At 29.9% G+C, this 15,455-nt stretch overlaps 1 protein-coding gene across 1 annotated transcript in view; it reads right to left on the bottom strand.

The window, feature by feature from the left end:
- The window catches only part of LOC111034875 (AT-rich interactive domain-containing protein 3A-like), an 83,818-nt gene extending 68,712 nt beyond the window's left edge, over positions 1-15,106 (bottom strand). Inside the window, exon 1 of the mRNA XM_022316281.1 lies at positions 14,440-15,106. Within this exon, the coding sequence (XP_022171973.1) occupies positions 14,440-14,442 (3 nt within the window). The 5' untranslated portion in view covers positions 14,443-15,106. The remainder of the gene's footprint in view (positions 1-14,439) is intronic.
- Positions 15,107-15,455: the final 349 nt, after the last annotated feature.

Genomic DNA, 15,455 nt, shown 5'->3' with positions numbered 1-15,455 from the left:
TGTTATCAGCATATTGACCTATCAGTTAATATAATTACATTGTCGATATTTTGAAAAGTCAAAATAAACGTATCGCATAAATCATCTGCATTAGGTATACATAAAGGAGAATTTTTATAGCCAACACGGTAAGGGGTCGAAAAAATAACTTTTAAATTTATGCCAGTTGTATGGGTACACATTATACCTACACACACACAGACACACACATATTATTACACAGCCTTACAGACAGAACAAACTTACTCATAAAACAATAGTACATACGATTATTATTACAGTTATTATTATTATTACGTTTTGTATACTAAAAATTACAATTACGACATTTAATTTACCTATATGCACATCGTCAAGTTTTGAATTATTATATTAGTAATAGTCACGTTTATTTGGGCGTGAACACGCATATTTTCGTTTATTTTCTTACTATAAATAATAAATATATACGTTATAAAAACAATTGACTCCTGAATAATATTACATTCAAACCCTTAGTTAAATATTATTTTAACCGAATCATCAACAGTTGATTACTTGAATATGTTTATAAATTATACTGTCTACAGACTTGGCCTCATGTAATCTATTTCTTAAAAATAACGCATATTAGGTTTGACGAATTTTTTGATGTATTTAAGTCACAGTTATGTTTGAATAATTGCCTGAAACGTGTTTTGATGTGTGAATTAAAATATTGACGAATAAAAAAATGTAAATAAAAATTATCTACAAATTTAAATCAGGTCTTCATGACCTTATAGACAGTATTTCAACGTTATGATATCTTCAGGATTTATAAACACTTGAATGAAAAAGACAAAAGTATTAAAAACTATTTGACTTATATTTTGAGAGTATTATTAACAAATATATGAATGCATCTATAGAATATACATATAAATAAAAATTAAGCTTTTTGTGAGCCGCACGAGACACGTACAGTAATCGGCGTGTGCCAACGTTATAATATTATTATTATTATTAAGTAGACGTTGTCTGAATCGCCCGAACAGCCACATAACGTGTAATAGGTAAAATAAAACATGTATAATATGTATGAATCGGAGATACCCAAACTTTTTTTGCGCACTACACTTCTGATAAAAACTAAAAACAATGGCTATTACAAATAATAAATCAGTGAAACATTGTAATCGTTTATAATTGATCTGTTATTTATTTTTCAGCAAACGTTTATTCGTCGTTCCATGATCTCCTGGCACTGCGCTCGCATATTTTATAAACATTAATAAATAAAATAAAATTCGTATTCACTTTTAATACCATCATTTCAATTGATCTTCTGCATAACACAGTTTGAGAACCTCTGATATGTATATTATTATTCTGTAGCGCCGGCGTCGTTGTAACGAAACTAAGGATTCATGTTTGCGTGCAACGCGATCGTTGAAATAAAATAGCCACCAATAATTATTATTGAACTCAACAATTTTTTTAATCGACGTAAAAACTACTGTATAATATTGTATTATATTATATTGTTTAGGTACGCGTTAAACGACGATTATGTTATTAAAATAAGTGCGTATTATCGATGCAAAGTACCTATGGTCGCCCAAAACGAATTCCATATGGGTATTTTATACTTATATTATTATATATTTAGGCATCTATAAATTCTGCGTGCAATGTTACATATATGCACACTCCATACCCACCTATAGAGAGATTTGACTAAATTGCTTGAATATTGAAAAAAAAAACAATTTTAATTCCTCGAATTTCATGGATATTGGGTCTGGCTCACGACAAAAGAATCAATATGTAATACGCGTCATATATAACAACAATGTTATGTAAAACATGATTTTTACAAAAACTCTGTATATTATGAACTTAAGATATTTGATATAAATATAGGGGGCTTAGGTTGTTGTATACGAATATTTTGAGAATGATCTCATGTCAGTTTAGTGAGTGAGATAGAAAACATTTATTTTTTGACTTAGGTACGTAAGCAAGATTATCAAATTTAATTTTAAACCTGTTTCAAAAACACAAAATATATTTGAGGACGGTTCTGTGTGCATCAACAGTCGCGTATGTCTTCCGTCACTTTTTGCTTATGATTTTATAGATATGTATAAAGCAATTTATTATATAATTTTATCACAGGTCAATACATGTGTATATTATAATATCATTGTTGAGCATAACGCAAGTGTACCAAACGTATTATAAATATAAAAACCCTGGGTGTTGCTTTGATAAGTCTTAATCACAGAATTTTTAAAATAGTATTGTTTCAACAAATCCAAATCCGGTTAAATAGTTAAAGCCAATAAGTAACCAAAGAAAATACAGTAAATCGTTATTATTAGGTTTGTACTTTGTAATATATAATTCAAACGCTCAAATCTTAAAAACACCACCTTGTTATCCGACAATAAAATAGCCGAACGTTCACTATTTTATTGAAATAGCATTAAAAATATTTATAGTTTAACCCGTAATAACAGTCAAATATTATAAAGAATTTCATAACCTACATATTTTAGCTTCAACATGAAATTTATAACTGGATTTAATCGCGTTGTACAGGACGTAATCGCGAGCGCAAATATCGGAAGAAAAAATTCCATCGCTGCATATACAGTGAGTGGTGTGGACGCGGACTGGACGGTTCTTACATGGCGTGTGGTGTATAATATCTTACACACTGAAATAGAGTACAAAAATTGTAGAATATAGTAGGCAAATCATACTAAACGAGTGCACGTTCACATTAAATTCACATATGATAATCGTGTACAAGAAAATATATTCCGTGTATGCCGTACCTACTTAAAAGTAAAATATTTAATGATCCAACAATTATTTATATCGGTAGTCAAAGTTTTTTCTTGTCAACGCTCGGAGGGGATTGCTGCAGGTCGTTATCGGATGTTATTATAATATTATTACATATTGTATACGAGTTATGATATCGTGTGTTATAATTACGAGACGTAGACGTCATTTCTGTATAATATGTTAATCATCATTATGTATATTTTATGCATTCACGTTAACTATACATCCATATACATCTATAGGATGATTCACCAATCATGCTCATCCCCGTTTTACCCTTGAACTATTCAAATTGATTTCAATCATTTTTGAAATTCTTATTTATACTTTGAGAATATGTTTTCAAATACTTAGATTGTGTCCATTTATGAGAGGTATAATTTTTTTTTTTAGTGAGAACCACCCCTTCCTACTGCAGAACGTTAAGTGCTACATAACAACAACTATAGTATTTACGTTTTACTTGATGACTTTTTGGTAAAAACGAATCAATTTTGTCATAGCTCCACGAAGCAATATAAAGCGTATAATATTATAATGACAGCGCATGGTCGTTTGATAATTAAATGTTTTCGTACAACAGTTGAGAACAATAGATTGCTCGACATCGAGCTCATTGACTCCTACGCCCATTAATTTTATATAAGTTAATACGCATGTATAATAAGTAATAACCTCGGTAACCACGTTATAATATTATACTGGGGGTGGTGGTGGAAACTATCAATAAATCACATTTCATATATGAACAGTGATTTGTATCATAAGGTGTTCTGTGTCAATTATGTGGCAACCTATTGTGTTATTATGTAAGCATGATATAATATAGGTATAATTATGGACCTATAACAATAATGCGGCTTAAAAATATTAGCAGTGACAAAGTTGATCAGTTGATTAATATAAGACCTTTACATATTATATAATAATCATTTCTTGATATTTGTATCCCAATGGCCTATGTCGCTGAGGGTAATTTCATCAATAAAAAAAAATAAAAAAATATTGTTCAATATTTTGGATGTGCGAGTCATGAATCTTAGGTAGGTACTTAAATATACACTCCATTTGTCTCTTTGATGTAGTATAATATCACTTAGCACTCGAAATCAAGCTGGATCATTTTGCGATCCGCTCTTATAGAAATCAATGTACCTATTTATTGTACGTAGCCATTATATTTACCTATACTAGAAAAGCAAGATTATAGAAATCACAAAAAAACAAAAAATATATAGATTACGGGAAACAGCTTGAAATTGGACAGTCGATCATAAATTATTATTATAGAACAACGCTGTGAAAGTATGTCTCTGACCTGCACGCGACGTTGTAATTTTTTTTCTTGCACTCAAAATGAAGACAAGTGGAACGATACATTTATACACACCACGTTGCCGAATAAAATACATATTTTTAAATAATAATATATCATTATTATAAGCATGGTCTGGTCTGACACCTATGTATAGATTTATAAGCACGCTCGAAACTAGGCCACATTTGTGGTAGAGGACTTGCGAAAAATAATAGATTAAATTGTCGTGATTTGGGTGTTTGGAAAAGGATAGGTCTGAGGATCTGAATTTTAGTTGATTACATTATTATAGAACCATTGAGTTTTTAATTGTTTTATGCTATATAGGTACCTACCGGTCAAATGTATAATAGTTTAACTCAAATTTTTCAAAAAAGAATTTCGAAATTAGTTGGCGCTCTATGGAATTCCGCAACTGAGTGCTGTTGCGTCCTCACATAGTTAGTACCCCTGCGATTTCCCCCCTGCAATATATACCTAGGCCGTAACCGTATTATTTTCGACGCCCATTTTCGATTTATATTTAGATGACAAGATCGCTATAATATGGTACACGTACAACACCTACCTAGTAAGTATTGTTAATATTTAAGAAACCATTAGCTAACTATTGCATGATTCGTTAATATTGTTTTGTGATTGTTCATGTGACCCAGGATAGTATTTTTTACATTTTTAAACAACAAAGACTATTTTTATATTTTTCACTTATCATTATGCTATATTATGCTCATAATAAGGCTATACCAAAATAGAAATATTAAAAACAAAAAATATAAGTTTAGAACTAGATGTATGCAATTTTTACCTGTTTTATCTTGCACTTGGGACTTTAGCATAACCATTTTTAACCATTTTTTTTATAACTTTTAGAGCTTAAAATCAAATATTTTACTTTTTTATATATATATATTTTGGGAGTTTGTAAGTATTTGCACCATCATAAGTACTATTAGGCTTATACTGTAGTTGTATCTGTATGTATACCGACTTAAAAATATATACTAAAATTTGAATAGATATAGATTTATTATTCAAAGGCCATTACACATCCACTATTTAAGAGGTTGAATATAGGAAATTTGAATGATATTTTGAGAAGGGTTAAAATTGTTTATAAACTAGTTCAAAGTGTTTTAAAATTTTCCGTACCAACAATGGTGGTTACGTAATAATAAGATTATATCGTTTTCACGGGGGAAAAACTATCACGAGTATGTTATTGACAGTAGATTAACCAAACCATCAAACTACACAGAAGAAAACTGTGTCGCTGTTGTAAAATTATTTTTTTTTATACATCAATTCTCAACTAAACTCAATTATAAGTATTAACAATTAATAAACAAATGAAAAACAAGTATCAAAAATTATTCTTAACGAATGAATAATGTGGATTATCTTTAAGTAATAAATATAACAAAAATGATACGACATACATACATATTTTCTTCTATATGTATGATAAAATTTAAATATTGTCTCTGTATAAGTTTATCCCCCGCAAAATTATTTTCATAGATAAATAACGAGTGGTGTGCGGTTCTAATAAATGAAAAATGGGGTGATACTGTGTGGTGAATCACTGTGTATACAGCTACAAAGAGTCTGATAATAATTCAAATAATATTAGGTAGGTACACCAATAGACGGGTATAATATAAGAACCACGAGCACCTGTAGATTACTGCAATTTTATTTTACAACTGCACAATTGATTTTTAATGTCGTTTACTCAAGCGTATACAGCAATGAATATATTAATATAGAATATTAACATAATAATTGTCATTGTAATACAATATTGTGCTGTATCTAAAGTGAACAACTTACTATACCTACATTATGACGTATTTTAAAATGACACGCGCGACCGCTGCACTGCCAAACCTTCTCTGAGCAAACTTCCTTTTTCGTCATTACACGTAGATTCCCAGAAAAACGCCAATTCCACCGTTTTTGTAAAACCAATTTCAATACATCATTTATAATAATATGTAGGTACACCTTCTTCTCGTATTAAATTGTTTACCGAACGATAGTAAAAAAAAGAACCGTAAAAATTAGCGTTTAGAATAAAAACGTATATTTAATATCACTATATTATGTATTTATCTATGTATGTATGATGCACGTGGATCATGATTGTATATAGTATAGGTACCTATTAGATCGGTATAAGCCAATAAAATGAATTTACTTTATTTACTGTATACAATATACGTGATATCTATATAAAATGTACCTAATTAGTTTTACTAAAAAATAAATACAATTTTACTTCGATTGTACATATACGCATGAATAGCACTTTAAAACATACTTGGTGATTATTAAATGTAGATACCTTTTTTTATATAATGAAGCATCATTTTTTACTCAGCACGATACTCTTTTTATGTTACTTTTTTATGTAAGGGAAATTCACGAGTATGTATCACTACTTTTGTTGTAGATTATGAGTTCCATATGACTAAAAAGTTTTATTCTTGACGTTTGAATGCATATAACGTATAACATAATGAATAGGTAGATGAATTCACGATATTCGATATTCACGACAACTTAAAAACCAAAAATATTTATGTACCTATACTTCACGCAATCCAATAAAAATGAAAACTACTTGTAACTATATTTTAAAATAACTGCTATAAAGTTTGAACTATACACCTATAGTCACATTACATAGTAAAAACCCCCAAAAAATATATTTTAATTATTTTCCTATTCAGTAAAGAATTTTTTTCCTTCTGAAAAATTGGAAATGTCTAGTTGTTGTTTCTTTCAAGTATTCAAATCCTATCTGCATTAAGTACAAATTATTTTTATTCCACTTCATTATGTTTGTACATAATATGATGCAGCAGTTGGTTTAGGTATTTATTATTGGTATCACATTCAAAATTGAACAACCAAGTAAAAACTTTTTATGTTTATGTATGTATTATATTCAAATAAAAAATGAAGAAATGTGTGCTGTTGTATCATTATTATTATTATTAAGTTAACGACCTTTATTAACCAATCTTTTTTGAAGTATCTTTATTTCTAAGAATTGTGTTTTTATAATATTACTTGTATCTACTTACGTTGTGCGCGTTATGTCATATAAATATGTATTAACAATAAAACTAATATTGAATATGTTTGATTGCATTATTTCATAAATTATATAAGCACGAACGCATTTAGAAATCAAAGTAAGTTTTTGATATAAATGAAAACGAATTGACGAAACGTAATTGGTAGGTAGTTAAAAATGAATATACTATTCAGTTGTAGGTACAGATAATATTACATAATATATTTCATGAAATAAATATTCAAGATTTCCAAATAGTAATATAATAATCCGCGTTTTCTGGTTCATTCTACTCATTACACATAATAGCGTATAGAAAATAAATGTTTTTACTACCCATTATTATTGTAAGTTATAATGCATCATTTTATTCCATTATATTATATTTTATAGGTGTATTGATGATATTAATCACGACGTATTTACCACACACCGCCGACAGTCAAAACATAATAGGTACATTATATTATTTAATCGACGGTGCGTTAGGTGCATGCATTATAGGTACTGGCAGTTTGTGTGATTTAAGATGTCAAAAGGGTTATTTTTCTCGAGTCAAAATGTCAACATCACACAAACACATATAAAAAGGACGAAATCATTTGTACAAATAAAAATACCACCCGCTATTATCGGTCCGTGCGCCGCACAAATAATAATAAAATATATATATAATAGAAATCGTGATATCTTATTCTTTATACGTGTTGTATGTTATTTTTCTCCCAGTCTATAAACCTCCCTTTTTTTTTAAAAAAGGCATCGGTTTCTTTGAACTAGCAGGTCACCCTTATAATAATAATAATAATAATTTAAGTATACACACATATTATTATATTATACATACGTCACGACTAAACAAACGTTTGATTTGTACGGGTATTTTTTCTTTTTTAAAAACGCGGTGTACTTTTTGGGGATTTTTATTACACGTCCATAGCGAGTTGTCAATACACATATACACACACACACACACACACACATACACACACACACTTGCACACTTGCACACACACATACGTAGGTATAAATCGTCGGCGGCATCACCACATTATCATCATATACGACGTGAAAAGTCCTTGGACCCATTACAGGCGTATACATACACATATTTATTCCATATATTATACATTGTAATACCTATGTTATGGTCAAGGACGTGGAGGGCGTCTGTTCGCGCCGCCGAGATTCTTTTGCCTGTTTCGGCCGTGATAAATTTGACGGGATTATATTGGCCGATGTGGGTAGGTGGTATTAGGTAGGCACTCAATATAAACCGAACCTAACTATTGTGTTTATGATAAAAAAGGACATATTATTACACACTATTGTACTATATTATTATTAAGCCCTATATGCTGTGTCCATATTATATTATAGTTATAAAGGTACTTTTACCGAGCGCTGACTGGGGACTGTGTTAGTGTGTATATTGCACAATAACGGTATTATGTCACTGGTGCATCGTACCTTTGTCTGTGTGCAAATTATGTATACCTATACCAAATTAAACGAGAATCGGTTAGATTTAGCTTTTTTATATTATCGTAAATACGTCTATGAGTACATTATTAAAATAAAACGAGCCAGTACAGTGAGGTACATTATCGAACCAAATCACTTTTACGGTGATGTGGTGTGTTGCACTCTACCAAATCATATAATCTATGAACACCACGCTACTGTACATCTGTAGTGCATCAGTTATGACTTATAAATTAAAGTTGTCCATGTAACGGTCCACGCTCGGTATTTGTAATTCTAGTTTAATTATTATCCTTCCACTTCGTTCGTGATATTTTTACTATTTACTATTTATAATCCAATTATTTAGCTAACTGCATTTACACATTTCTTTATATTATTTTAAAACTTCTATACAGTAAATCTCATTGATAGTAAGCTAGGTTTCCCCAGGCCCGATTACACTTCAGCGTATAATTTTTTTCCATATCATATCTTATTATAAGCATCGGGCGCCGATCCGAAACACATAATTTGAACTCGCTATATAAATGCTATATTAATACAAAATTGATGTATCAAATTCGGTTCAAAATGGGAAAAAAAATAGTGATGTAGAAGTATTCGGGAACTGAATGGGTAGGTAGGTACATATTTTAAGCTACTCAAACATCTCTACCACAAAAAATTAGAAAAATATGCAATTGCCTAACTAAAAAAACTTCGACAATGTATATAAATATTATAATATAAGGATTATAATAACGTATTAAGTGTTTCAACATGGATGGAATTTAAATGAGTGGTATTTTGATATGTTGTTATGCATACACTGATTTTTTTTTTTGTTATCCGTTATAATATTCTTTTGATTTAATAATTTTTTATAGTTTACTGGTTTACGAGATTTGGTGTATTATGTTGATCGTGGTACGTCAAGCACACATCAAAATTGGTTAAGGGGTAGGGACAAGGGTGTTAGCTGACATCCATATAAAATAAGGGGCGATGGTGGAGGAAACAGTTTTTAAATCTAGCATCCTCATATTTACAAGATCACAATAATATTGTAAAGCGTTACACCAAATATTGTGTTTGAAGCTCCTTCGAAATAAATGAGTGAGTGGCCCACCCACATTTTATAACGTGTATATTATAGTTCAATTATAATGTTATATTATTGTAGAAACTTTTTACCATAATATCATACACTCTCAGCACAACATTTCATCTTAACTATAATTCGGGTGTCATTATTTTACAAAATGTGCAGACTACAGAGAAATAATATTGCAATAGGTACCTAATTATAAATATTTTTTCAAAAACAAAATCGCCTAATAGTACTATATACAAACGCTATGCCGGATAACACGTACCACCTTTCTATATGTGTGTGTGTGTGTGTGTGTGTGTGTGTGAGTTCGCGTGTGTACATCACTATGCGTATTGGCAAACTTATCAAAGGCATAAGAGAGTGACGTATTTCTGGCACGTTCCAATTATTTCTTTGCGCCTAATCTGGTGACTTTTTATATAATATCATTTCATTGTGCATCTGAAATTTGGGCATCATATCGTTTTTAGTTTGTACGTTTAGGATTAAGCGACTTCGGAAATTTAAATTTAAGCGTCTTATTTAAATATAATATAATATTAAATTACAACACATTTATAAACGTCCAATTCATAATGGCTGCAGGGGTTAATAATTATTAGAGATAATATTCTGTGTATAAACACAATGATCGTCATTTAATCGCCATTACGACGCAATTAATAGTGAATGATCGGCAAGGTTGCACGATAAACGCATTACATGTATACATAATATTGTCATACATACATAGTAGGTATATATTTAAGGGTGAAGACTTATTATATAAATATTATATTATAAATATAATATATTTATTGTAGTCGCCGAAGTTAAGCGTCGAAATCATATTAAAATTAATGTAAGCAGTAGACATATATTTAGAATTTTTTATAAAAATTTTTTTCTTTTATTTAAATTTTTGATTAAATTAATAATACAAGAGTTAACAATGTAATATACGAACTCACAACGAGTACGATAATAATTATATTACAGGGCGTTTACAACAGTATAAATTGTCGAACTAAAAAAAAACGATGAAAAAATGTAGGTACTTAATGTTGTCACTGTCGTAAACGTAAAGACATTAGAGTAAGCATTAGATATTATTATGCATATAATGATGAGTGAATACACCTATATAACCTATAGTTATGTATATCACTTATATATGTATAATAATGTTTTGATGAAAACACATTATACCTAAAATTAATAAGTCATTATTATAGTTTATCATTAGTATTAGTAAAAAATATTAATAACAGTGGAAATTAAAAATATTGAAAATGTAAAATTATATTTATTTTTAGTTAAATCAATCGTGCACTTTGAAAAACGAACTGTGGTCTTAGCAGAATTTAAAATTTAGTCAATTTTCACGTGTAGATCATACTGATATCATTCACAAGATTATGATTAGATATTTTATATAACAAGCACGCATTATTGACAAAAATTCAATTATTTTTATGTTGTTATAATATGTTGTAGTGAAGTTAATTTATCTATAAAGTCCGGCCAAATATAGCTATTATCTACACTACGCCAGATGAAACCGAAAATATTTTGTTATTGAAAGGAATTGTCTGTACAAAGTTATGTAAACAATACCTGATGTAATGTCCTATCATAATCTTTGAAATTTTTATAAATTAAATTAATATCTGATGTCTACGAGAAAATCGGTAAGAAAATATTTATTGCGTGTTAAATGTTTTAAATTTCAATAAACGAGCACCTACACATGTACAATTATATGTAGTACCTACTACCAATATGGCCACATCGCACATATATGTATATATACTGTACATGGATACCTATATAATATACCATATACGTCTATATACTTACTAATTGGATTTATTTAGAAACGGGTATATTACTTAACTCTACAAAGGTTAAGTAATGGTTACACACAAATCCAATTAGCTCAAAATGTAATTATTAATTATTTATGAATATAGGTGGGTAAGCCGAAAACTTAAGAGTTAAGGCATAACTATATATTCTTTATAATGATATATATACACATACAAATTAAACTTAGAATCATTTTGCAACTTTTAAGCATTGATATCTACTGCGGTGAATTTTAATTTAAAGATATTATATAAAAATTAGATTCACATAAGTAAACATTAAAAAAATATATACACATATATATACATATTATGCATATGAAATAAGAGTATGTATGGGTGGGTAGATAATTATTAATAGGTATATAGGTACCTACTTATGATGGTCGGAAATTAAACTAAAATTAGTGTATGGACTCAAGACACTAGTCTAGACCTCATTGGAATTTTCTAATAATTAGTAAAACGAATCGAAACCTCCACAACGGAGTATTATGTTATATTTTTAAATGTTTGATTTAGCAAGATTAACAATACTTTACTAATATGGTATAGTAATATGTAACTACATAACATAAAAAACACATAACGTTTGCAGATAATTAGATGTAAAATGTAAGATATTGATTTTTTTTATTTACATATATATTTAATATACCGTATACCTAAATATGATGTCGAAAACGAATTTAAATTTAATTATGTTCAATAACTTCACAATATGCAGACTATTCGAACTTCTAAACTTCGTAATGTCATAATCTTATATAAAGAGAGTAGTGTGTAAAAAATGTCGCTTAGAAACATATTATTTTGATGAAGCATGATGAAGAAAATAAAAAAGTAGCTACCTTAAAATATTGAAAAATTATATATTTAATATCCAAATATATCATATAAATTTTAATATAGCTGCATAGTATTATATATATATGTATAGTATATACCTAAAATTCAGCTATAAAACAGAATAATACAGACTAATAATGTATGTTCTGAAAATTTTGAAATTTCAAGATCTTGCAAAATAAAGATGTATGAGAAATATTTTCGAATGCACTTCTAATGCTTATAAATTTGATACCTATAGCTGATGTACTGAACCAAGAATAAGCAATAGAAGTCAGGGGCGTCACCTGGGGGGAGGGCAAGGTGTGCAACGGCACCGCTAACTTAAAAAATGTTAACAATTGGCCCGCCATTTATACCCCAAGGCCCAGTCATAATTCACTTATAGGTTATGATTTCATGTAGGTATAGGTAATATAAATAAAATTTTTTTTTTTTTAAGTTATGTACAATTTGGTTTATCAGGTTTATTGATTATACCTTATTTGCCTTTTTCTTCAAATAATAGTGAAATGGCTTTAGGTAGTTGCTTTAATTGCTTATAAGGTATTAAGTCTTTGAATTGCTAGCTATTTAAAAGTTGCATTAGTCGTTATGAGTTTCAATTGAAATTATAAAAGGGATGAAAAGAATATTCATAAATGTTTGAATGGTTACCTACATTTATGTATATAAATATATACTTTTCGAATTTTCTGGGGAAATGTCATAGTTTTTTGATATTTGCACAATTCAACAACACGATATTGAACAAATGTCTATTTCTATATGAAAATAATTTTTTAAGTTCTGCCCTTAATAAATCGGACATTCTAATATAATTTATTAATTTCCCAGGCAATATAGAAAATGTTTAAATGATTATTGATACTGCTCTGCAATAATATGAAATCGTCCTTTTCATTACCAATATATTATACATATTTACATGGGCGAGACGATCGTTAACTATATATAATCATCAAAAATTGTCTGGAATAATGTAAACTGAATATCCTTAGGTTAGGTTAAGTCATTAGGTTAATAGTGATAAATTGAATTATTAATTATTAATTTTTACTATTTCAAGATAGATCTAAAAATAATATATTTAAATAAAAACACTTTATTACCTCTTCTAATTCAAATGATTTTATTTACTCAAAACATTCTGAAAAGTGAAATAGAAATAAAATCTTTTGAAGATGTGCAATAAGAACATTATAATACATATTATGTAATTCTTGCCTTGCTACCAACGGTAACGTGGACGGGGTCATTGTATTATAGCATAGTACTGGTAAACACAAATTAGCCAAACAAATAATAACTATCTTGGTATCTAAGTTAAAAAAATAAAGACAAATTTAAGAAGAACATCCTATTGAATCTCCACAACAAATAATTTCAGAAATAGTTGGACTAATACAAAAACCTAGAATTTCCTTATTAAATAAATTATACCTGATGAAAGATACACACGATAAACGCTTTTCATCGTTATCAAAACATGGGGAAACTTCAAATTCTAGCTTTCTTTTTAGATACCTACTGCACAAGTAATGCAGCAGAAGGATATAAAGTAAATTTCAAAAACTTTTAATTGTCCATCACCCTAATATATTATGAAAGTTATAAAATAACCAGCTAAAAAAAAATCATGACATTCATAAAATTATAATTTAAAAAAGTAAAGAAGAATGCTTGCATTATGGCAATTACATAGCAGCTAGATATCCATATACCTGCGAGCAATATGTATATTGCTTCTGTTTAATAGATATTAGGTACATCATTAGGTACTATTTATTAGGTCGGATATACACATATGTTAATAGGTATATTGAAGTAAAAATATAAAGACAAACATACAAGACATAATAATACATATATATAGGTACATCTATATAAGAAGATACATGCATAGTAAGTATGAGAGTATGTAATAATGCTCAGTGCTTACCATATCCTTGTGCGAGTCCAACGAGTTGGTCTCGCCAGTGGCTGCTACACGGACGGGGTTCTGCTTGACGCGGCCAATTTTGAATGAGTATTCACATCCGGTCCACTAAGGGCGGCGATATAATATTATGTTATGTGTGATGATATTCCGGCTTCAGTGGAGTACTAAATGTGGTGGTCTATACATGTGCGTATGTGTTTTACGCTCATCACACATAGGTTTCTCGTGTTACAGGTATTTATTGTATTATAATTTAATATGTATTATATGCTATTATCAATGACCGGAAGCGGCAACTGCGGAGCGATCGGAACAAGGCTGTGGCGTTGACGACCACGACGACCACGATAAGGACGACACCCGTCGGCGGCAGTACATGATCATAATATATCTGATATTGAACAATAAAAAAGCACACACACACACAAAACAAAATACGAAACAATTTTCAAAACGAAAAGAATTCAATAAATCGCGCGTCGCAGCCACAACGGTGCATTCGTCAACAATATGCAAATGATGCACTAACTTTATGATTTAAATACCAAGATCGACCAAGTCGTGTGCGACGACAGTCAGCGACGGAATTCTCGGCGGTCGGTCGGTACAACTATCGCGGTGCGAATCCGCGGACGGTGTTTGTGTGCGTGTGTGCGCGCGCGCGACGTGTTTGTTCGCGAATGTGCGTGTTCGCCGGCCGCGCGCGCCCGAGGTGCCGGGTGGGGGGCCCGCCGGGCCGCTGTTCCTCATTGGCCGAGGGCCACGCCCCCCCGCGTGCGAAGTTTCCTTCTCCCACAAAGCGCGCGCGCGCTCGATCTGTTTTTTTCACGTTCTTTCTTCCTGTTTTATTACTATTATAATTATTTATTTATTTTATTATTCTTACAATTGTTTCGTAGGTTGGTATTATATATACCTATACATATTACATATTATATTAAATATTATATTATATGTACCTAAATGGGTATGTATAACATTATATTATAATTTAATACTTGACACACGCACACGCC

Source organism: Myzus persicae, unplaced genomic scaffold, assembly GCF_001856785.1.
Source record: "Myzus persicae strain clone G006 unplaced genomic scaffold, MPER_G0061.0, whole genome shotgun sequence".
Lineage (NCBI taxonomy): Eukaryota > Metazoa > Arthropoda > Insecta > Hemiptera > Aphididae > Myzus > Myzus persicae.
Note: the sequence above shows the minus strand (reverse complement) of the source record. Positions and strands in the feature narration are given on the sequence as shown.